At 31.6% G+C, this 25,221-nt stretch overlaps 1 protein-coding gene across 4 annotated transcripts; it reads right to left on the bottom strand.

Moving 5' to 3' along the window:
• Positions 1–7,529: 7,529 nt before the first annotated feature.
• On the bottom strand, positions 7,530–15,300 carry LOC134719504 (uncharacterized). Of its 4 annotated transcripts, none has more exons than XM_063582492.1 (7): positions 15,223–15,297; positions 14,805–14,910; positions 14,354–14,459; positions 11,532–11,789; positions 10,237–10,353; positions 8,831–9,088; positions 7,530–7,787 (listed from the first exon to the last, which is right to left on the bottom strand). In XM_063582492.1, exons 3-7 carry the CDS (start codon positions 14,355–14,357, stop codon positions 7,672–7,674), a joined length of 753 nt encoding a protein of 250 aa, XP_063438562.1. In that variant the 5' UTR covers positions 14,358–14,459; positions 14,805–14,910; positions 15,223–15,297; the 3' UTR covers positions 7,530–7,671. The 4 variants fall into 4 exon arrangements, with proteins under 4 accessions (XP_063438562.1, XP_063438565.1, XP_063438564.1 ...); XM_063582495.1 differs by having other exon boundaries at positions 11,733–11,789; XM_063582494.1 differs by having other exon boundaries at positions 14,865–14,910; positions 15,223–15,257.
• Between the last annotated feature and the right edge of the window lie 9,921 nt (positions 15,301–25,221).

Raw genomic sequence — 25,221 nt, 5'->3', positions numbered from 1 at the left:
ACGCAGTGGCTATATTTTTTGTGGGGAATAAAGGATAACGTAGTGACTATAATATCATGTAGGTGGCGTAAGTATTACGAAGTGGAAATTACTATTTACCTTGAGTAAGTGTTACGTTTTGGCTGTAACGTTTTGTATGAAATATAGTGTTACGTCGTAGCTTTTGTGTCACGTTAGGGGGTAAGTGTTACGTAGTTGTATACTATTATGTAGGAGGGCCAATGTTACATTGTGGCTATATGCTGTCATGGAAAGGGTAAAATAAATTAAGTTATTCAAATCTTGACACTAGAGTTTCAATTACTGCCATAAATCATTGATATGGTCCCAAACAAACGGTTAATCGATAAACAAAGGGGGAAACTGCTGTCAAGAAACATTGATATGGACACAAACGAACGGATGAATCGATAGTTTCTGGATGGGGGTTAGGGGATTTAAAACTGATGGCATGAATCATTGACATAGACACACACAAAGGGGTAAGGAGTAGGTCCGGTAAGGACCGATTTTGGCCTCAAATTTCAGGTCCATCTGACGAAAGATTTTGAAAACTTTTTCAATGCTTAAGTATCTATTTCATTTGAATCAATCAGTTTATGTGACAGATTTTAACTGCTTTGGTCATTTAAAAGGATACGATTCAAGCTCAAATATGAAAAAAACTGTCAAATATGCCGATAAATGTCACTTTTCAGGTGGTTTTTGTCAAGAATAAAAGTGGCCGCATTCGTGTTCATCCTCAAGCTTTATATATGTTATGTTTTATAATAAAATACAACTTACATTTCAAAATTATGGATGAACACGAATGCGGCCACTTTCGTTTCACATGAAAACCGTCTAAAACTTAAGTAAAATGCTGTGAAGATTTCAGTAATTTAGCATGACTTTATGCTGCTAGTACCCGATATATGTGCATTGTATTGTCAAAAACAGCCCATATTTATGTAGCAGAAACAATATACTGTCAAAAAAATAACTAAAAGTTTACATTTTAACAATTTTGTAAAACGGTTATATTTTGGGGCCAAAAAGGGGTCTTACTGGACCTACTCCTTTGATAAGTTCAGGGGGGGGTCGTTAAATTAAAAACCACGGTCAAGACTCCTTGATATGGAGACGAACAAACAGATAAATCGATAAGTTCATCTTGGGGGTGTCTGATAAAAACTGCTGTCATGATTCAATGATATGGACACAAGCGAATAAATTGATAAGTGCGGAAGGGTCCGAATTTATTAAATTATGTAAGCTGTTCATCTGAAATAATTGATTTTCATGAAATAGCTGCATAGTTGAATACAAAACGAGAACATACCTGCAACTACGCGGTTAATCCTTTATTGCCTTTATTCTGTTTCACGATTTTAATCAGTGAAGAAAAGGCAAAGACCTGGTTAACAAAATGCACTAGACGGATGTTAATAAGCTCAGTTAAAACTGAAAAACACAATATAAACGCAATTATTTATATTTCAATGTGTAATACATAACCGTCTATGTACTAGCTGAACGTGTGGGGTGATTGGTGGAATATTTTTCTGCAATTGAAATATGGTATCCAACAAATAATATTCAACATATCAGGTCGAAAAGAAAAAAATAATTCAAAGAAAAAACAAAAAAAGAGAATTATTGAAAAAAAAATATAATCTGATTACACATTACAACATTAAAGAAGTCGAAGAGAAACTGATAACGCAATTATCAAAACCGAAAAATATAAAGTTAACCTGCCATAGAATGTTCTGTGCTTGTGATTTGGTTCTACTCGGTGCTTTTGGTTGTTTAAAATATTTTCATGAAGACAAACAGGATAATGTGGGACTCCGTTTTGAATAACAGATAAACATACCTTTATCTATTTGACTTTTTGTGGTGTTTAACCACAAGAAGTCTCTCTTTGCTGCTTCAGTTTGCGTGGTATATAAGATTTCAGTAAACAGAAAAATTACATACTTTAGATATATAAAAAATGACCTTTTAATCATTTCAACATTTATAATTAAAATATTATTTTTATTGAAAAGCATATCGGAAAATAAAACTACAGGTAGATTAAGTTACAGGTGTCATATTGCCTATTACTTGGCACTGCTTGATGAGATAATTTCATTCCTTAATCAAGAGCACCCAATAAACGTTATCCAAACCTGGGATGAAAGTAATGAAAGGGATATTTGACGATGTTCTTAACCATTAAAATGTTTCCTGTCTTTTCAATTGTGAGACAAACATTATCTCCCTGTAAGAAAATAAAAGGTATGAAGGATATTTACTCTTATGGCATCTGTTATGTATGGTGTCAACCAAACAAAAATAGTGTGACTTTACATAATCATGTTTTACATACACATATTACATGTAAATTGACGTTTAACTCCAAACTGTATTCTAAAGACATTATTTGGAACTTTAATACAATACTAGAAGACAACAACAAAATTGAAATGAAATGATTGCAGTGCTGTAGCCAGTGCAAAAGACAAATGACGAACAAGCTTTATCTTTTGGGCTTATAGTTCGTCACTATTTATTATGGAATTTTAAAAACGAGAACCATTACCTTCAATAAAATGCCGCCAAATATAGAAATGTACAAAGGTAAATGATAATAATTTTGTAAAATCGTAAACTGTATAACGGAGAAAGAAAATATTTTAGTACGAGAAGAGAAGTAACAACTTATAGTCATAACAGCTATTGTATGATTGGCAATTAGACAACTCTCCACAAGAGACCAAAATGACACAATTTACAACTATAGATCACCGTAGAAAGCTGGCTTGGTTTTTTCTTTCAGTAAGGAAAGACGAAACATGGCACTAAAAAAATAAACATTGAATAACAAAAAAAGCGTTACAAATTATATCAACAGGTCAAATTAACACGAAGGTACGAAGGTAGTTTCCTTGTGAGCAGCACCCCCTTATCAAGAAAATCATGATAGGAATGGCAAGTAGGAGAATATTGTATCAATTTGGAGATATATATCCCGTATGCAGGTGCTGCTAAAATGTTACTACTTAGAAATGGAAATTATCAATCGAACAGCTGACATCATCTACTTTGTCGTAAAGTTTTATTTTCAACCGACCCTCATTGTCAATTTCTAGATTTTAATCAAGATATGATGCCGACTTTACTGTATCTATTGTATCCTTTATACCTAGTTCGATGGGATAGATGCGTTCAACATAGTCACCAAATTTTGAATTATTTAGTTAAAGAACGTCATCTTTACAGCGGAAAGTAGAGTTAAAGGATATTGCTAACTTCTTATCTTTCTTCCTAATAAAATTGAGAATGGAAATGGGGAATGTGTCAAAGAGACAACAACCCGACCAAATAAAAAACAACAGCAGAAGGTCACCAACAGGTCTTCAATGAAGCGAGAAATTCCCGCACCCGGAATCATCCTTCAGCTGGCCCCTAAACAAATATATACTAGTTCAGTGATAATGAACGCCACACTAATTTCCAAATTGTACACAAGAAACTAATATAAAAATAATACAAGACTAACAAAGGCCAGAGGCTCCTGACTTGGGACAGGCGCAAAAATGCGGCGGGGTTAAACATGTTTGTGAGATCTCAACCCTCCCCCTATACCTCTAATCAATGTAGAAGAATAAACGCATAACAATAAACACATTAAAATTCAGTTCAAGAGAAGTCCGAGTCTGATGTCAGAAGATGTAACCAAAGAAAATAAACAAAATGACAATAATACATAAATAACAACAGACTACTAGCAGTTAACTGACATGCCAGCTCCAGACTTCAATTAAACTGACTGAAAGATTATGATTTCATCATATGAACATCAGGCACAATCCTTCCCGTTAGAGGTTTAGTATCATACCATCATAACATATATGAGAAGAACATAACCCGTGTCATGCCAACAACTGTTTTTAGAATAAATGTCTTTAGTTTCGACGCAAAGACCTTATCAGTGACTCAATATTAACGCCAACATATGCAATCTTTAATGACTTGACAACAGTATCGTAATTATATCCCTTCTTAATCAGTCTATTTAAAGGTTTTGTAAGTTTCTGAGGTGAATACTGACACCTTTGTGCTTAATAAAGAATATTCCCATAAAAAATTGGATGTGAAATACCTGAACGTATAAAAAGTCTGCATGTTGAGCTATATTTACGAATGATGTCTTTATACCAATGATAAAATTTAGTAAAAGTTTTGACTAGTTTGTGATATCGAAAACCCTGGTGTAATAATTTTTCAGTAATACATAAATTTCTTTCGTTAAAATCTAAAACATTGTTACAAGCACGAGCGAATCGTACAAGTTGAGATATATAAACACCGTAAGAATTTCCTGTATGAAGTCAGCTTCGAAGTAATAAAGACACAAGTCGACAAGAAGAGGGGCACAATTGTTACCCATTGGAATGCCGACAGTCTGTTGAAAACCACGTCATTCTAACGTAACACATATGTTGTGAATCAAGAAACCAAGCATCTCGAAAATGTCAGTTTCAGAGATTTTTTGGTTTGAATAAAAGTGATCCTTTACTAAGTAGGATTTATCCCTCCCTACGACAAAATACTTGTATTTCCGTTGGCCATTCTTTTTTATGAAACAAAGTAATACAACTCTTTCAATTTGTCTGTTAGTTTGGAATATGGAATACTTGTGTAAAGTGTAGAAAAGTGTAGTGTTTTAATACTATTGCAAGATGAATGAGAGTTAGATTGTATGTACACTAAAAGATCTTTGGAATTTTTAAGTACATATATCTACAAATGATTAACGACTCCTCTAAAATAGGCAGTTTCACAATAACTTTGAAGCCCGTCTTTGTTTGCTGATAAAATAGATATTGATTATTTAGAAAGAGATTTCGTTGGGCACTTGTAAGAATCAGCAATATACCGTTGTTGGAAAGGACACTTAAGCAGTTAATGTATCCAATACAGTGATGGAGGATCTAATTATTAACATTTCTGAGATTTATCTAAGCATTACAGCGATCTTATTGGTTCGTCTTATTTTAGCAACTTCAAACCTTGGTCATAATTGTGTCAACATCGTAGCATCTGTCCCTTTAAAAATGACATACAGGTATAATTCGGAGTTTAGTATGACGTCCATTATCACTGTACAGGAATAAATATTTTTAAGAGGACAGCTGAAGGACGCTCACGGGTACGGGATTTTCTTGCTACATTGAAGACCCATTGGTGGCCTCCGGCTGTTGTCTGCGCTATGGTCGGATTGCTGTCGCTTTGACACATTCCCCATTCCCTTTCTCAATTTTAAGTTATAGTCAAATCAGTCTTAGGTCAACTTGTCATTATAAACTTAGATCTTAGATAGATTTGCAATGAACCATGCCAGTACCGAATACATTTAAGGGCATACGATACAGTTTTGATCCCGTATTTACAGTTTGATGAAAATTTCCATATAGGCTACTTTTGGCCTATTAAATCAAATATGCAATAAAAATATACCTTCATGTGCTACTTTTTTAGTTAAATGAGGTCGAAATTTTGTATATTTGCTCAAAATTCGGATTTGTGGCCGTATTTTCACTTTCTAAAGAAAGACATAAGTATTTTGTTGTAAAAGATACACACCAATTTTTTTTTGTGAAATAATAAGTAATTTGTGTATTTTATAAGTATCCTAAAAAAAATATTATTTATTCAGAAATTACTCATATTTATCAAATGGTCATGAATTGAGAAAAAAAACCGTCATTTTTAGCAGTATATTTTTCAACATTAAAAAAATTGCACTATTTACAGTTTTAAAAATATTGGTTCAAATAATCTCCCTGCAAAATAAAACAAATTGTCGTTTTAAAGAATAGGTGTCCATGCTCTCGTTTTCGAATAAGAATAATTAACATGAAAATGCAAAATGTCCTATATGGTTATATACATAACCAAAATCATGCATGATCAAATTCGTCAGTTTTCAAACAAAATGTGTAGTGTCGGTTGTGTGGTGTGATGTGATTGGTAATCTTAATTACAGATTAAACACCTAAAATGTATATAAATCAAATACCATTCCCATCTCTGGCATTATGCAATTGTATGATATATCCCCCTGATTATTTATTCCTCTGTACTAAGAGTATCCTTCATTTCAGACAGAAGCTTTCCAAATAAAAGATATTAAAGAAACACAAAACTAACATCAATTTCCTTCCGTACATAGTTGTTATTAATTAGAACACTATAGATTAAGTATGATATCATTTATCTAAACAGGGAAGGATTACAGCTACTTTCATATTATAAATAATCTTAAAGGTTGATAGTTAAATGAATGCAACAGATGATACCGTTGTTCAAAAGTCATAAAAACGAATGAGAGAAATCAAATCGGGGTTGCAAACTGAGGAAACTGTAAGAGGAAAACATCGAATCAACAAAACACTGAAGTACAACAAAAAACAGGCAACAATGCAAAATACATAGAAACGAGCAACTAGACAACTGCAAAATCCCTGCCTTGGTACCGGACATTTTAAGACAAATTAGTTGGTTAAATAACTCAAAACAAAATTGTACTTATTTGAACCAAGTTTATAAAACTGAAAGTCCGATTTCGAAAAAAACCCTCACAATATTGCTGCATTATTACATAAAGAAGCAGCAACATAAAGCTTATATTCTATAAAAGAAACATTGAAAGTGACCTTATAATAATCCATTCGAGCAAATTCAAGAAAGATTAAAAATCAACAATTTTATCAGATATAATGGTCCACTTTCAAAATCCCCTAACTGTATAAAAAAGCCTTATCGAGATCGGTTTAGTTAGTTCAAACGTGCCAGACTTATAATATGACACGCACGACGCGTGTTTCGTCTACATAAGACTAATCAGTGACGCTCATAACAAAACGCTCGAATCTCACAATGTGAAAAAAAAACAATTAAAGTACGAAGTTCAAGAGCAATGTGAACAAAACGTTCCTAAAAGTTTTGTCAAATACAGCCTAGGTAATTTATTCCTCATGTAGAAAAGCCTTAGTATTTCAAAAATACAAAGTTTTAATAACCGTTAGAATTATGAACATATCAATGATAACTCATTCAAGACAGAAGTGTTGACTACTGGGCTGGTGACACTCTCTGGTAATTAAAACCTAACCAGCAGTGGCATCGACCCAGTGGTTGTAAATAAACTCATCATAGATACAAGAACAGTCTTATGAAGAAGAAAAATTATGGTTTTGATGTTATATTTGTTATTCTCGTGGTGTATTGTCTGTTGCTTGGTCCGTTTGTGTGTGCTGTTGCGTTTCGGTGTTGTGTCGTTGTTCTCCTCTTATATTTAAAGCGTTTCCCTCAGTTTTGGTTTGTTGCCCCAATTTTGTTTTTTGTCCATGGATTTATGAGTTTTGAACAGCGGTATACTACTGTTGCCTTTATTTATGAAACAACAAAGCATAAATTTTTAATAGAATTTATATATTCCTTTGTGCTATTTTTTTCTATTAGCACTTGACCTAACTTTTATGTCATGACGGGAATAGATATATTATTCTCCACAATATTCTAATACATTGATTTGTTTGAAAAATTGTTGATGATAATTGATCACAGTTTAACATTTCACTTTTTATTGCAGTATTTTTATTAATGAATTACAAAAATAAATATCACACTATTCGCCTACATACAAAGGAAAATAAACAGAATCATAGACAATAACAATGTGTGTATTCCTGATGTGTAAGAGATCCATTGACTGTGGTTTGTTTTCTGTTTACTTATGTTTTCCTTGGATCCTGAAATAGATAAATAATTATAAATTATAATTTTTTGGCCACTTCAATTTTACAGTTAAAAACATTTAGTGATATTTCAATGTTTTATAAATGCAATTTATTTATTTGATTTATGGATACATTTATCGATGGTCGGTTTTTTCTCCGGGCATTCCGAATTCCGCCACCAATAAAAACTGGCCGCCACGATATAGCCAACAAGCAGTGTTCAAAAGTTGTGTTAAAACAACAAATCAAAATAAAACCATACATGTACATAAATACAATGTGTATTCTGAAATAGCAAATTATCATCGAATTTCGTTCTTTTGAATAATGCTGCTTGTTTTCTGCGATTTTTGACTGGTACCCTTCGGTATCCTCTGTCTTTAACCAGAAAGACGATTCGAAAGTCGAGTACAACATCATTTACAGAAATGCTGGAATACATGTTCTTCTCGTATAATTTATATCCCTTTTTAAGGTTTTCTTAGTTTCTGATGAGAATACTGACATTTTTATGCTTTATAAAGAATATTTCCATAAAAAAATTGATGTGAAATACCTGAACGTATAAGAAGTCTGCATGTTGAGTTATATTTACGAATTATTTCCTTATACCGGTGATAAAATTTAGTAAATATTTTGACCAGTTTGTGATATCGAAAACCCTGGTTTAATAATTTTTCAGTAATACATAAATTTCTCTCGTTAAAATCTAATACGTCGTTACATACGCGAGCGCATCGTACACGTTGAGATATATAAACGCCATAAGATGGTGACAGGGGAACGTCACCATCTAAAAATGGATAATTAACAATAGGAAATGAAAAATCATCTCTTTTATCATAAATAAGTATAAAAATCAAGTAATTGTTATAATTGTACAGTTAAACGTTTAAAAAAAAAATTAAAAAAAAATCATCAGATAGAACCTCATGCGACAAAATTGTTTAATGATTTAGAAAGTAGAAAATTTTAAGAATAACAATTAAGTATATCTCTGTGGCCTCATGTGCAAATGAGCACGAAGAGGATTACAGAAATATATCTCTGCATACCTGCCATTAAAAAGTCTGACAGCTTCTGATGAAATGTATTTTGTGTCCGAACTATTTCATCAATTTGTTTTTGGACCACAATGTCTTTTGTGTCAAGTTTCACTATCTTCATCTTTGTATTTCTATTATTAGTCTCTATAATTTTTTGTATATCTCTCTGTATTTTGACATGATTTTCATACAGTCTTGATAAGTCATTGACATCCACTTTAAGTTTTCCAATGTTTTCACTAAACATCTCTGTATAATTCTTTAACACTACAAATAGAAATAATGTTTAAATAATGTAATTTATTTGTTTTAAATGTACAAAGTTTTATTTAATTTTCTACTTTTTACGCTTGTGTTTGTTGAAATTAATACCAATCAAAGGTATTAAGATTATAGTTTAATACAGCAGACGCGCGTTTTGTCTACATTAGAAAACTAGTTAGACCTGCAAGCTCCCTTATTATAACAAAAGTTGAAAAATGTTATATTTTTTTTATTTTCATTAAATTACGTAATAATCATCCTCAATGTGAGACGTTCTTTGAGAGACGCACAGTAATATAGATCAAATACTTATTCCAAACAGATAACCAAAGATCTGAATCTTAACCCAAATTTGTTTAAAAATTGAAAAAATACAAACATATCAAGTAAACAAAAATCAAGTGAAGGATGTTTGCTCCTCCAATTGTTGATTTTTTGCCAGATTTTCAGAATCCTCTGGTTTTAACCATGTATTGTCATTTTACTTTACGACAAAAGAGATGATTTCAGATTTCCAATTGTGAACTTTCCATTTTACATTCCAGCAGCACCTGCATACGGGGTATATATATCCCAATTGATACGATATTCCCGTGCTTGCATTTCCTATCACGATTTTCTTGATAGAGGGTTACTGCTCACAAGGAAGTTATTAAACCAACCTTTGTAAATTTTACGGACGCCATCACGAGTTTGTTGACCGTGTGGAATAACCGTGTCACAAATGATATCGGATATGTTCCTTACGTCGTAACTGCAATCCCCTTCCCTTTCATGAATGTGACCTACCGAATTATACTATTTACCGGATTTGTAATCACATAAGCAACACGACGGGTGCCACATGTGAAGCAGGATCTGCTTACCCTTCCGGAGCACCTGAGATCACCCCTAGTTTTTGGTGGGGTTCGTGTTGTGTTTTCTTTAGTTTTCTATGTTGTGTCATGTGTACTATTGTTTGTCTGTTTGTCTTTTTCATTTTAAGACATGGCGTTGTCAGTGTGTTTTAGATTTATGAGTTTGACTGTCCCTTTGATATCTTTCGTCCCTCTTTTATCAGAAAATCACACATTTGTATAAAAATAAATGCTCACCCCTCCGCAAATAAAGAAAAATTATTACGTTCCAGAAACAAAATATGTTTAACTTACTAATGTCCATGTTGTCTATGTGTTCACTATGTTTTTCATGTCCAACAAATAATCTGTCCACTTCCTCTTCAGATTGCTTAATTTGAAATCTGTTGTGCAAGGAATTGTTCCTCAATACTGTACGATGGTGAACAGAAAGTAAAAGTAAGCGTTTTTAATAAAATAAAATATGGTTGATTAGAAAAGTACTTGCTTTTCAGCAAATTTGCGTTCTGTTTTTTCCATTATCATTACATTTAAAAAGGATAAAAAAAATATATTCCTCAATACTGTACAATGGTAAAAATAAGGTAAAAGTAAAGCGTTTTCAATAAAATAAAATATGGTTGAATAGAAAAGTACTTTATCTGCAAATTTGCATTCTGTTTTTTTTCATTATCATTACATTTAAAAAGGATGAAAAAATATATTCTTCAATACTGTACAATGGTAAAATTAAAGTAAAAGTAAAGCGTTTTCAATAAAATAAAATATGGTTGATTAGAAAAGTACTTGCTTTTTCTGTAAATTTGCGTTCTGTATTTTTCATTATCATTACACTTAAAAAGGATAAAAAAAAATCTTTAAAAGTTCGATGAACCAAGACGTTGATGATTAATATTCAATATCAAATTTACAAATAATGAATGATGGTCTTGAAGTATAGATTATAGATATTTATTTTGTTTTTCATATTTTATTACGCATTATATATTATATTATTCTTTGTATTTGTCTTTGTATACATATTTAACCTTCACTTTGTTTTCCTTGTTTTTATATTACCTTTTTTTTTTAGCTTGGCTCGATAATTGTACATCCCGCATAGTGTTATTGTGTTAGCGTCTTTTTGTATTATTATCTGTCATGTCTGCTTATGTGCTGTCTATACAGTGTGTTGCTGACATAGTTGTTTGTTTTTTTATAATGATCAGTAGTATAATGGTGACGGCTGTACAATACATTTTGACAAGTTTGCCTATATCATTATGTCTGTTTGTTCTGCTCTCACATTATTGTCAATAAAATGAAACTCATGGAACTGTGTTCAAAGGTTTATATTTAGCTTTAAAACCTGGATTTATCAATCTGTTTGATGTGTTTGAGCTAGTGATTTTGCTATTTCATAAGAGACTTTCCATTTTTAATTTTCCTTGGAGCTTGGAATTTTGGTTATTTTTCTTTTAAAATATTGCTTGCTATGCAAAATTATTAAAATGGCTTATATAATATCATATGACATGTATTAACACAAAAGTAAAATAACAAAAACACTTAACTCCTAGGAAAACTAATTCTTAATTAAATAAACCTACCTGCAAGCTCTAAACTTAAATCTTGGAATTGAAACATAAGGTATATCAGGAATCTTATTGATACTAAAAATGAACTTAATGAAATTACAAGGAAAACGATCAAACAGTTCCATCTTTGTTTTTTAATGCACGAACAACACGAGTTTTGCTGGTGGGTTTTTGGTGAAACCCAATCAGATGCTTTGTTTATATCATCCTCACTTGCATCCAGCATAGGTTTTTGGCTTTTTCCGTGCTGATTTTCGTCTTCAGATGAGTCTGAAATGTTGAGGTGTTAAATTAATTGCTAATCGTCGATAGAACTATTTTAGACGTTTCGATTATAACTATGTACCACTGTGTATGAGGCTCTTCACTAGGACGATTATTATAGTAGTTAACGTAGTGCTATTTTCATTGCATCCCTTATATCAATAATATGGTCATTTTAATAAATTTCCTGTTTACAAAACTTTCAATTTTCGAAAAACTGAGGATTTTCTTATCCCAGGCATAGATTACCTTATCCGTATTTGGTACAACCTTTTTGGAATTTTGGATCCTTATAAATGCTCTTCAACTTTGTACTTGTTGAGCGTCACTGATGAGTCTTGTGTAAACGAAACGCGCGTCTGGCGTAATAAATTATAATCCTGGTACCTTTGATAAATATTAACACCACTGGGTCGATGCCACTGCTGGTGGACGTTTCGTCCCCGAGGGTATCACCAGCCCAGTAGTTAACACTTCGGTGTTGACATGAATTTCAATAATATGGTCATTTTAATAAATTTCCTGTTTACAAAACCTTCAATTTTCGAAAAACTGAGGATTTTCTTATCCCAGGCATAGATTACCTTAGCCGTATTTGGTACAACCTTTTTGGAATTTTGGATCCTTATAAATGCTCTTCAACTTTGTACTTGTTTGGCTTTATAAAATTTTGATATGAGCGTCACTGATGAGTCTTGTGTAGACGAAACGCGGGTCTGGCGTAATAAATTATAATCCTGGTACCTTTGATAACTATTTACACCACTGGGTCGATGCCACTGCTGGTGGACGTTTCGTCCCCGAGGGTATCACCAGCCCAGTAGTTAACACTTCGGTGTTGACATGAATATCAATAATATGGTCATTTTAATAAATTTCCTGTTTACAAAACTTTCAATTTTCGAAAAACTGAGGATTTCTTATCCCAGGCATAGATTACATTAGCCGTATTTGGTATAACCTTTTTTGGAATTTTGGATCCTTATAAATGCTCTTCAACTTTGTACTTGTTTGGCTTTATAAAATTTTGATATGAGCGTCACTGATGAGTCTTGTGTAGACGAAACGCGCGTCTGGCGTAACAAATTATAATCCTGGTACCTTTGATAACTATTTACACCACTGGGTCGATGCCACTGCTGGTGGACGTTTCGTCCCCGAGGGTATCACCAGCCCAGTAGTTAACACTTCGGTGTTGACATGAATATCAATAATATGGTCATTTTAATAAATTTCCTGTTTACAAAACTTTCAATTTTCGAAAAACTGAGGATTTTCTTATCCCAGGCTTAGATTACCTTAGCCGTATTTGGTACAACCTTTTTGGAATTTTGGATTCTTATAAATGCTCTTCAACTTTGTACTTGTTTGGCTTTATAAAATTTTGATATGAGCGTCACAGATGAGTCTTGTGTAGACGAAACGCGCGTCTGGCGTAATAAATTATAATCCTGGTACCTCTGATAACTATTATGATACTTTTCAAAAAGTGAATATTATGAAACACTAATAGCAAATGACGTAGCTTATATTTTAGATATATGTCAGCACAATAGCTTATAATCTGTTTGATTTCATTTGAAAAGGACTAAATTGTCAACATTAATTTCTATCACCGGAAATTAATTAACTTTGGAAAAAATATATACCGAAATATAATACAACACAGCAATCTGTACTAATAGCTGCTGGTGTTGTTTCTTTGTCAGTTATTGCATAATGTATCTATATTTTTCAAGAAACTATCTGCTGTCATTTAGTAAGATGACTGTATGTTATAAGTTATTAGTTTCCGGTCTATGCTCTCATTTATTGAATTGATATGTGATTTTTTTCCTCATTTAACACATAGTTATTGTCCGAGTGAAAAGAAAGAATTGAATAATTGTTTAAATTGAAAATGTTGAAAAAATACATCAGAAAGTTAATCAGGATGGTTACGCTTTTATTATAATAAAAAAAAATATATATATTGTTTTCTTAGCTTGGAACAGACGATACGTGGAATCACGATTTTATAAATTGTTAACTTATCAATTTATTATTCAACTTTTAAATATCTAATATGACGGAAATGTTTATATAGAAATGAACAAAATGGTTTTTTTCTTAAATTTGTAGTTTTGTTATTTTTTTAATCATCAAGGATACCAGGCTTATATATTTTTTTTTTTTTGGGGGGGGGGGTCAGAAATGTCATACATTCTACAGTCATTGACGATTTGCAAAGACAAATACAAATACAAATTCTGTTTTATAATAACACATATTAATATAAAATATCGGGAAAATACATGATGTTTACTTCATAATTTAGCCTGTCGAGTTATTACGATAAGGTTTAATATACTGAAACAATCAACAGTTTTTTTTATTGACGATGGGAAAAATTTTTAAGAAAAATGCTCAATTTTCTATAAGGTTCTTTTTAACCATAACGGTACATGATAGAACCCTCATGGTTTTTTTTTACAAAATGTCAAAAGTCGATTGTGCGATGAGTTTTAAATTGTGTGTGTTTATCATGAGGATTTAACACCTAAAACGCATGTACTGATTTTATACTATACCCATCTCTGGCCGTTCACCATATGATATATCTTCCCTTCTTGTTACCAGTCTGTACCAAAACGTATACTCAATATCAGCACCGAGCTATCCAAATCAGTGTTTCTTCTGTAGTGATAGTTACATAAGATATCAGACACACATGACAATAACATTCATTTATTTCCTTTCAATATAAAAAAAAAGATGTGGTATGATTGCCAATGAGACAAATATCCACAAAAGACCAAAATGACACAGACATTAACAACTATAGGTAACCGTATGGCCTTATACAGTGATCAAATCCCATACCGCATAGTCAGCTATAAAAGGCCCCGATAAAACAATGTAAAACAATTCAAACGAGAAAACTTACTGCCTTATTTATGTAAAAACATTAATGTTGCTTTTAAACAGAACCATGCTAGATGAAGCGTGCTATTATTTATTTATAGAGAGAGATAAAACTACCTATGTTTGTAATATGATCATAGTTCATTATACAGAGGAATCGTCTCTATTTTAACATACACAGCCACTCGTAGACCACTAAGTTATCAATGCCAAAAATCTGCATCTAAACAAAATAAACAAAACTTAATTAATGTCAGGATTTGCATCAATTTACTAAAACACATATTGTGTATATAAATGATTTATAAATAGTCGTAGCAATGTGTCACAGAAGATAATTTGTAACGTATAGCATGTATTATCCAATTGAAAATTTCAATCTGATTGCACATATGAGGGACGTTAACCCCATTGAATTTATCTTATATTTATACATTTTATGATTTTATGATAAATGTAAAATTATAGTCTTCAACAATTTAGTGTTTTATTTTGCCTGGGCATATTTACTCTATAATGCGGACAGTTAACTTACTTTTAACATCGACATGATGTATGGCAGTTCTTTGTGTATACATAAATAAGATCCGTGTGTATGTTGATGAAAGATAATATATGGTAGGCTATATAGGACATACTTGAATAGATGATTTGCTAACAAAGTTTGATTATTTTATCGTTCATTGGCAATTATGAAACGCATATACGCGCCGTACACAAATAAAAAAAGAATCAAGACATTTGCAAGGTCGGTAAATCGAGTTTAAGGCTGCACATTTTAATTGCAACAGGGAAATAAGAAACAATGCGATAAATTCTTGCAATACGTGTATAAATGGAGCAAGTTGAGTGCACAAAGGGTCGTTGCAATGCATGCAAGTATCCATAAACTAGTTTATAGCGAAAAATTCTTTGTTCATTGTTATTTAAAAAAAATACGAATCCTATTGATGATAAATATTGATTAAATCAAATAGAACCCATAAGGGTTCTTTTTTTTAACGATAATAAATATTTTATTCAATCATTTCCTGATACAAAATACCTAAGTAGCCCAGGTCACATACTTACGGTCCCCTATATTTTAACAGCCTCTCTTGACCAGGGAAAATATTCAATGAGTTTACGTGATTAAATTTAACTAACAAATATAATTGATATTTACCTGATAAGGATCACTCAATAAAATCACTATAGTTGATCCGGTTCACTAAACAAGCATGTGTGGATTTAAACTGGATTTAGAAATTCTCAGAAATTTTTATTTTGTGGCTTTTTAAAGCAGGTTGGTCATCGTTATTTTTTAAAGTCTGCATGAACATTTGAGGTATGGAACTTTTAATTCGCGAATATTCCGAAATACAATTACCATGATTACGTCAATCAATTAATTGTTGATTTATTTCATTGCACGATTTAGAATCTTAGGTATTATCGTCCCATATATGGGCGTTTTCAATAAAAACGTTCTTTTTTGTCCCAGCCACTTTAAAAAGTTTGATCTTTGCAAGTATTTTTTTGTGCAGTCAGTTCATTGAATTTGATTCAACATTTTTAAGCAAAGAAACTGTTTATTTTCTAGAGGGATTGATAAGATATGGATTCCTGAATGGTCCAAAACAACAAAAGTGTCATGTCCCTAGACGGCCTGTTCAACATTCATACTCTAAATATCGTAAAAACTGTAGAACTAAATGTTATTTTTACTAAATATAAGTTGTTTTTTTTAATTAATAATTCAAAAGTATGTTTAGAGCTAACATATTTTAATAAACAGCTTTTAACATAGGATTTTTAATTTCAGAAGGTGTGTCCCTGACAAAATGTCCACTACCAAACAAAGTCATTAACATTTTCTAATAAACTGTTTTAATCATTAGGGTCTTACAAAAGAAGTGATGCTTTTATAACGGCAATTAAATTGTTGGTAAGAAAATTTGAGCAAATCACATGGACCAGAGTGATACCGTTTTTTCCACTACGAAACGGGTCAAATCTCCTACAGTATCTGTTTTTAAATTATGAAAAAAATATCAGTGTACAGCTGAATACATGCTTGCATTATCACTGAACTAGTATATATTTGTTTAGGGGCCAGCTGAAGGACGCCTCCGGGTGCGGGAATTTCTCGCTACATTGAAGACCTGTTGGTGACCTTCTGCTGTTGTGTTTTTTTTTATTTTGGTCGGGTTGTTGTCTCTTTGACACATTCCCCATTTCCATTCTCAATTTTATTTGATAAATACAATCAGTCTTGTTACTATTGCAATATAGGGATTGTTGGGGGAAATAAAACACGTGAAAATGTCCCCTACGAAACGGTCACCTACGGAACAAGTATGGGAGAAAAACGTTTCGTAGTGCACACTACCTCTACCAAGCAGTCTTTTTTTACTCTTTTTTCAATTATGTTCGTGCAAAACAAATAACAAGGGTTAGTTTCATGTTGTTTTTATTATGTTTTTATTAACAAAGAATACGAAATTTTTTGTCCACTACGAAAAAGTTTTGTCAACTACGAAACGTATCAATCTGTCCACTACGTAACATGAGTTGTACCTTCATATGTAAAGTACTATCTTATCTTTATCGATAAAAAAGGTTCTCTTATTCAGAATAAAATGAGATTTTTCTAGTTTATAAAGTAAACAAACTGAAATGTCTATAGGAGATATTTAAAATTGCAAAATACGTGTGTTTAAATGCAGTTTCGTATGGGCCAGTCCCCTACGAAACAGTACACAAATTATGAAAATAATATCATTTTAAAGAGTATTTAAGAATGCACATTTTGTTTAAAAACAGGTCTTTAATAGTGGTATTCAAAATAACTCCTGAAATTAAATTATAGACATATGTATTTTCCATATGTTTGGGTCTGAAAGTTACGCTTTTATTGAAAACAAAAAAATTAACCAATGGTTTGTATCTGTCTTTTTGAAAAGGAAGAATAGCATTAAGATTTGCCCTGAAATAAAATATTTAAGTTTCCAAATAATCGCTGTTTCTGTACTTCCATTTCGTTAAATATAACCTGTGTGATTTCCGCCAATGTTGACCACCTTTGTAAGCACTTTTGTAATAATTTGGTGTGGTTTTGTTTTATCTCAAGACCTGAAAGGTCAGAACATTTACACAGACAAAGTTCATCCTCAAATTTCTTATCACATTTTCTAATCAAAATTTACCTTTTGCATTCCAACTAGATAATGGCTCATGTAATATCAAATATAACGATTTACTTTCTATCCAATTGTCAAAATTTACCACCCCCATTCCCACTTTTAAACATCTAAACAACAAACCTTCCGGTCTTTTTGATTCACTTTCCTATCCCAAATAAAATTCCATATTATTTTATTCAATTCTTTGTTGTATTTTTCAGGTACACCTCTTATTTCTAACTCATAACCACACACTTTTAGAGCGACCCGGGGAACGAGAAAATATACGAAACAGGCGCCCTCTTACACTACTGAATTGCGATTATAAAATAATAGCTTAAATACGTGGATTTGAACAAAAGTATACTAAACAGTGCAAGTAATATTCAAGAGGACATTCAAAACTATTGAAAGCCTCAGCTGTCATATATTAGCGATTAACGAAACGTTATGTTGAAGCTTAAAATGTAAAGTTTTAGACAGCATGATGTTGAATTGAGTCATCAAAATGCTAACTCTGAATTACAATATGCTAAGTTGAATCTGCTCAATGTTGACTCGCAATGACAAGTGCTTTAGTTGTGATAGTAAAATGATAAGTCACAATGTTGTGATGATATGCCAAACACACGTAACGTGGAAATTGACGTTGCATGATGTTAGCTTGCAGGTTGATAATGCTCAGTCATCCACTTCCAATGCTATATGATAAAAAATAAAATGAATAGCTAAAATGTATGGTGCTGACTTGTTATTAATAAATGTTGAGCTGAGATAGTACGAAGTTATTTCATTTTGATATTACGATAGGTCAATCATGCAATCTGTTGATTTAAAACACCATGATGTACAGTTGAAAGTACATGATGATAAGCTAAGATAACACGATGCTACACCACTCTATTGAAACTAAAGGCCTACCATACAATGTGTTGACTCAAAACAACACGATGCAACGTTGAAAGAACACGATGCTAAGCTAACATATCACGATGGTTTATCAGTATGATGTCATGATGGGCTCAACATACAATATGCTCACTCGAAACTACACGACGTACGGTTGAAATTCAGAAATGTTAAGCTAAGATAAGATAATGTTATATCTGTATTATGTCACAATAGGCTTACAACACGATATGCTCATTTAAAACTACACAAAGTACAGTTGAAAGTATGTGATGAAAAGCTATAATAGCATCTCGTTATATCATCTTGGCTCTGTACAAGACATATTTTGCTTGCTCAGCCAAATTTGTAACACACTAATTGACAAACCGTCTGTGACAATCTATGGACATTCAAATAGCATCGGTTTTGATGAAGTCCAGATTTTGTGGTTTTATTATTTGAGAAAAGGGTGCGTTTTGCGTACAGTGGCAAATAGTACATGCATATCAGGACGAGATCTGATATGAATATGAATAAACCCTGCTTTGTTACCAGACATACTTTTCTTGACTAGCCGAATTTTCAACGAACTAGTCGACAAACCGTCTCTGACATTTTATAAAAAATCGTAGTCGCATCGGTTTTTATTAAGTCTAAATTCTTTTGTTTTATTTCGGGGAAAAGTACATTCGAATTTTCAGTCTTTTAAGATTAGGACTCCAGATTTTTATGGTTTTTTTTCGGGGAAAAGGAGAGTGGTAAGTACAAATTATCTGATACGATGAAAAGCTATAATAGCATGTTGTTATATCATAATGATATCACGATAGGCTGGCCATACAATATGTTCATTTAAAACTACACAATGTACAGTTGAAAGTATGTGATGTTGAGCTATGATACCACGATGTTATATCATTAGAATAATACCACGATAGGCTGACCATACAATATGATCATTCAAAACTATACGACGTACAGTTGAAGGTATGTGATGTTGAGCTATGATACCACGATGATATATCATAATAATATCACGATAGGCTGGCCCTACAATATGATCATTCAAAACTACACGACGTACAGTTGAAAGTACGTGTTGTTGAGGTAAAATAGCACGAATTTATATCATTATCACGTCACAGGAAGCATATCATACAATGTGATGACTCGAAACTACACGATGTAAATTTGAAGTAGTTTGGTCTTGACTTGAAACAGTAAAATGTTAAGTTATAAAACTAAAGCGTAAGTCAAATTAAAACAATGATAGGATATCATATACAATGTACTTGCGCAGAATTGAAGATTGTTGCTGTTGACTTCGAATTTAGTACAAATGTAAGTTCGTTTTTAGGTTAAATTGAAAGACAATAATGGTGCGTAAATCATTACATTATTATGTGAATTGAAACTTAAATTCTATGGAAAAGAATGCGGGCAACACCTTTAGGATTTTTTCTTCGTCATTTGCAAGTTGATGAATATTAATGAAATTTAACTCAAGAGGCGAAAGCACATACGAAGACAGTTTTCCATAAATTCATAAAGCAAAAGAATTACCCATCGCTATATATTACAATTGAATACAGTTTTGCCGTATATTTTTACATGTTTTCTTTGAAAAAAAAATTTATGATTAAAATACAGACTTTTTTTTATGAACAATATTTTAAAAGAAATTATCTATGTTGTGTGTTAATATATATATATATACAACATTCTATTGTGGCAATCATATTTCTGTGTATCTGTTCCAAGTCTGGAACTTCGTCGGTAATTGTCATAACTTAATGTTTTTCGTTACTTATAACAATTCGAATTTAATGACAATTTTTCGATGAATTCTGTTTAATGTGTCACCCTCACTATGTATATTGATTTTGTTTCGACATTGAATTGCTGTCCCAGGCAGTATGCATAACCCACATTCCCCTTTATTCATACAGCGTTTTCATAATAATTTTTTACCTGATATTTGTAAAGATTAAACGACTTTGCATAATAATCCTCATGTGATTTTTTTTTTTTATTTATTTTTCCTCTCGAATAAATTTCTTTTCACGATCTTTTTTAATCATTGACAGGAAATACAAAGTCTTATGCCTTAAAATCTGTGTTTTCTACCCTCTCAAAATTCAAATGCTCTGGGAAATGGCGAATAACACCACATCTGTGTCAGAGTTATCAGATAATTTTAATTAAATACCGCCCCCTTTTCCCCAAAATAAAAGAAAATAATACGGACTTAATCCAAAACATAAAACCCAACAGATCTGATAAATGATACGCTAAAGAGTAGAAATGTAAAGCAGAATGTGACCTCACCCTCTCCCAAAAAAAAAACCCAAAGAATATAATGATTGTTTTTAATTAAATAATAATCTATAAAATTCGAATGTATCCATAAAGATGAATTGATAGATGAAAGAATCCTACTGCATGGGTCCAACTCATACATACATTATGGTAGATTTTGTTGTATACTTTTCGCTCATACATAAAGTCTTTGAAACCTTATGATATTTGACCAAGATCCTCCAGTCTAAATCGTCAATTTTCAAAACAAAAAATTATTGACAGTGTCAACCATTTTTCCACCACCAAGTAAGATAGTGCCCAAAATTATTAATATTCTGCTTTTAACAAGATCGATTCAAATGCCTAAATCATTGGTTATTTACGTTGGGTGTCTCGTAGTTGATTCAACTCTCTTAGAAAATATGTTTTCCGCCTGCAAAAACTTTGAAACGCTGCAATGAAAAACAACGCATATCGGTACAAAGGGCACCATGTTTCAGCTTTGGGACAGATCAGTTTCACTAATGACCAACCGAGGAATTGAAAACTTTGCATAACTTCTCCTTACATGATCACTATATCCGTATCTGCGATCATCTTACACGAATAACTAATACAACAACAACTGCAACCAGAGTGCGTTATTACTAACTTACACGTGACTTTTGGAGTAAAATATGAGATCAAATGAAATATGCAATATTATCTGAAGAATGGACTGTTTTTGCAGTGAAAAGTTTGAATGGACATTTTTATTAAACATACATCTACAAAAGTTATTATTACGTTTTTTATATTAATAAAATGTATCCTATTATCATTTCTCCTCAGAAATATATTATGCAAAACGGCAATATCATCGCATGAAGTTATATGACCAGTTCGCACGACCTTTTTGGTCAAATTAGTCTCCTATGAAAAAGTTCATACATCAAACATGCAATAGTGTGTAGCGGGTAGGGGCTTGAAATGCTTGAAACATAAATTTTACTCAAATTTTATGTGTAGTTTGTAAATTGCTAAGTCAGTAGGACAAGATATAATCTGGTTAGTATAATATAGGCATTCTCTAAAAGTCACATAAAAAAGTTTCTATATATCTTTTAGTTATTACCAGAATCAGATATTTATTTGATATTCAGGATAAACAACAACAATTATAAATAGTGAGGTAATCAAATTATAGACTTTTAGCTATTAAACCAAGAGTTCCAAATGGTGAAGTTTAAATCATCCCTTCGTAAATTTTACGGACGACATCACGAGTTGGTTGACTGTTATGGAATTACCGTTTCACAAATGATATCGGATATGTTCCTTACGTCTTAACTAAAATTCCATTCCCTTTCATGAATTTGACCTACCGAATAAGACTATTTACCGGATTTGTAATCACATAAGCAACACGACGGGTGCCGCATGTGGAGCAGGATCTGCTTACACCTGTGATCACCCCAAGTTTTTGGTGGGGTTTGTGTTGTTTATTCTTTAGTTTTCTATGTTGTGTCATGTGAACTATTGTTTTTCTGTTTGTCTTTTTCATTTTTAGCTATGGCGTTGTCAGTTTGTTTTGGATTTATGAGTTTGACTGTCCCTTTGGTATCTTTCGTCCCTCTTTTAGATGATATGACAAGTATCTTTTCAGTATACATGGAATAATTTATCTCTACACTCAGGAGATACTTATTATCATTTAAATAATAGCAGGATAACTTTGTCGGTGCAAAATATTCCAAAAAAGATAACACTTCTAATAACAACATAACTGTATGTTGGTGTGTCAGAAAAAATACATAAAATGGTGAGTCCTGCTATATTACTAAGAAAATAAATAACCCTAATGGAAAGTACTTATTTCAGCTTACCTCTTTCTGACATTTTTGTTTATAGGAAAAACTGATACCTCACCAGTTACAAAATACAATCATCTTATCATAGATTCATAACCTTTCCTAATTAACAACTAACATACAGTTTATACCTTAAATAAACTGTTTTGTTTTTTATAATTTCCAGACATTTAGGAAATTATCCCTTAATTGCCAAATGTTTGCTATTTAATTCTATTTATTAGAAAAAGACAAACGTTAGTTTAAACAATATTTTATTTCAAAAAGTGCACGACCTATAATTAAACAATATAAATATAAGGATTCGGAAACAAAAACAACTTACTAGTATATGAAACCGTCTCCCTAAAAAAAACGTTAACAGTAAGCATGAACTTCAATGCAAAATTTCAATAATCATAACTGCAAAAGATAGACTAGAAATTAAGCTTTACCGGCAATTGCTAATTCTATATATAACCCAAAAACTGTTCTAAAAAAAAATTAAGAACTTTCTTAAATATTCCAAAAGAAGAAAATACTTCAACATGTTTAAGCAAATGACCAAAATTATTGGAGTCCTTTAAATCTTTGAAAACGCTAATTTACTGTTTCCGTTACAATTTAACATTAAAAAAATGAATTTTGTAAGTAAGATTAACCATTTTGAATAAAATTTATAACGAGCATTATATAATACTCACTGTATTAACGAAAACCTTAAGCAGAACTGTTGAACATGCGTCAAAATTACGTCAATGTTGGATTGTTGGCAAGATTGGAAAATTGTTAGATCGCGCGCTTGCTACCAACTATATATTTGAATTCTCAAATAAATTACCAATATTATAATTATATACAATTTTAGAAACAGTTATAAAATAAACACAATTTGCATGGTACTAAACTAATTTCTATAGTAACTAAAAATACAACACTACGACTCCACCGTAAGTTCAAATACGTAAACAAAATTATTGTAAATAGTTGTGTGTGTCACTGACAGACCAACATGATAATTATTAAGGATAGTGCGCATTATCATCTGCATAACATTGAAGACGTTGACTACAAATACTAAAAGGAATTACAAAGAGTATGTGAAAACAGTTGGCAAAACGTAGAAATGGTGTTTTTATTGAAAAATCGTCCCAAGTGATACGTGGGTTCTACAGCGCATGTCAGTACATTTCATTCATAAATTTCAAGAAAGGCGCGTGGATTATTCGGTGGATTATTACTATGAACTTTTAAATTATAAACATGAATTAGTCAAATAGTTTATGAAATATTCAAATGACAGAAATTCAGTAGTTCTAGAAAAATTATTTTGTAATTGTTCTAACTGTACTTAATCAAATGTAAATTAAAACTCATTTGCTTCAATTATAAATTTGTTTATAGATAGATAGATCTTTATTCTCATTAACTAAATAACATAGTTACAGAGATGATAATATATACAATACAACATATTTTGCATGTGTGAAATATACATAAATAAATGTAGTTTAACTAGGAGGACAGACTTTCACTGATATATAGTTAATAAATCTACACAATTTTTCTAGTAAGACAATATTGACTGTAGTGAATACATTTTTCAATTTAAGAATATTAACATTTGTACAACAATAGTGTGGTAAATATTTATATCGTTCTTTTAAAAAAAAAAAAAAGGACAAGACATTACATAATGGAATTCATCGCTGATGTCAGCAGAATCACAAAGGTGACAAAGCCTCTCTTGTCTTTGAACATTTTGCCACCTCCCCGACTCCACTGGCAAACGGTGATTGTCACATCTAAATTTACAGAGTTTCAGTGCATATTTTAACGATAAAACTGTAATATAATTTTCAAATTAAAGTTCTGTTTTGAATAATTTATAACATAAACCTTTTGATGATTGATTTACATTTGCAAACCATTCTTGTCTAAACTGATCTTTTAGCCTTTGTTCAATACTTAATACAATCCAATTTTTTGAGATACAATCTTGATTTTGCCAAATGTTTGACATACCACAATTATCAAAGATACTTTTGATAAATAACAACCATTTGTTTTCAATTCTATACTTATTATAATTACTATATATCAACTTATATAACATTGACGAAATCTTGTGATCAAGTGTGTTATTAAGAAGGTTGCACCAAAGTTTTATCATCCGTAATTTAACGTATAAAGAAATCGGATATCTTCCCAATTCCCCGTAAACCATAAAATTTGGAGTCGATCTTTTTAACCGTAAAACATGCTAACAAAAACTCAAATGTACTCTTTCCAAAATGTCAAGATTTTCGTATCCCCAGATTTCGGCCCCATATAAAAGTATAGGTAAAA

This window comes from Mytilus trossulus, chromosome 5 (genome assembly GCF_036588685.1).
Source record: "Mytilus trossulus isolate FHL-02 chromosome 5, PNRI_Mtr1.1.1.hap1, whole genome shotgun sequence".
Classification (NCBI taxonomy): Eukaryota; Metazoa; Mollusca; class Bivalvia; order Mytilida; family Mytilidae; genus Mytilus; species Mytilus trossulus.
The sequence above is the reverse complement of the archived record's forward strand: the minus strand, read 5'-3'. Positions and strand labels throughout refer to the sequence as shown.

Coding starts and splice junctions, on each gene's coding strand:
- LOC134719504 (XM_063582493.1), bottom strand. Junction 10,354..11,531: donor TTTAAGTTTAGAGCTTGCAG/GTAGGTTTATTT, acceptor ACCATCGTACAG/TATTGAGGAACAATTCCTTG. Junction 7,788..8,830: donor GTCAGACTTTTTAATGGCAG/GTATGCAGAGAT, acceptor TATCTATTTCAG/GATCCAAGGAAAACATAAGT.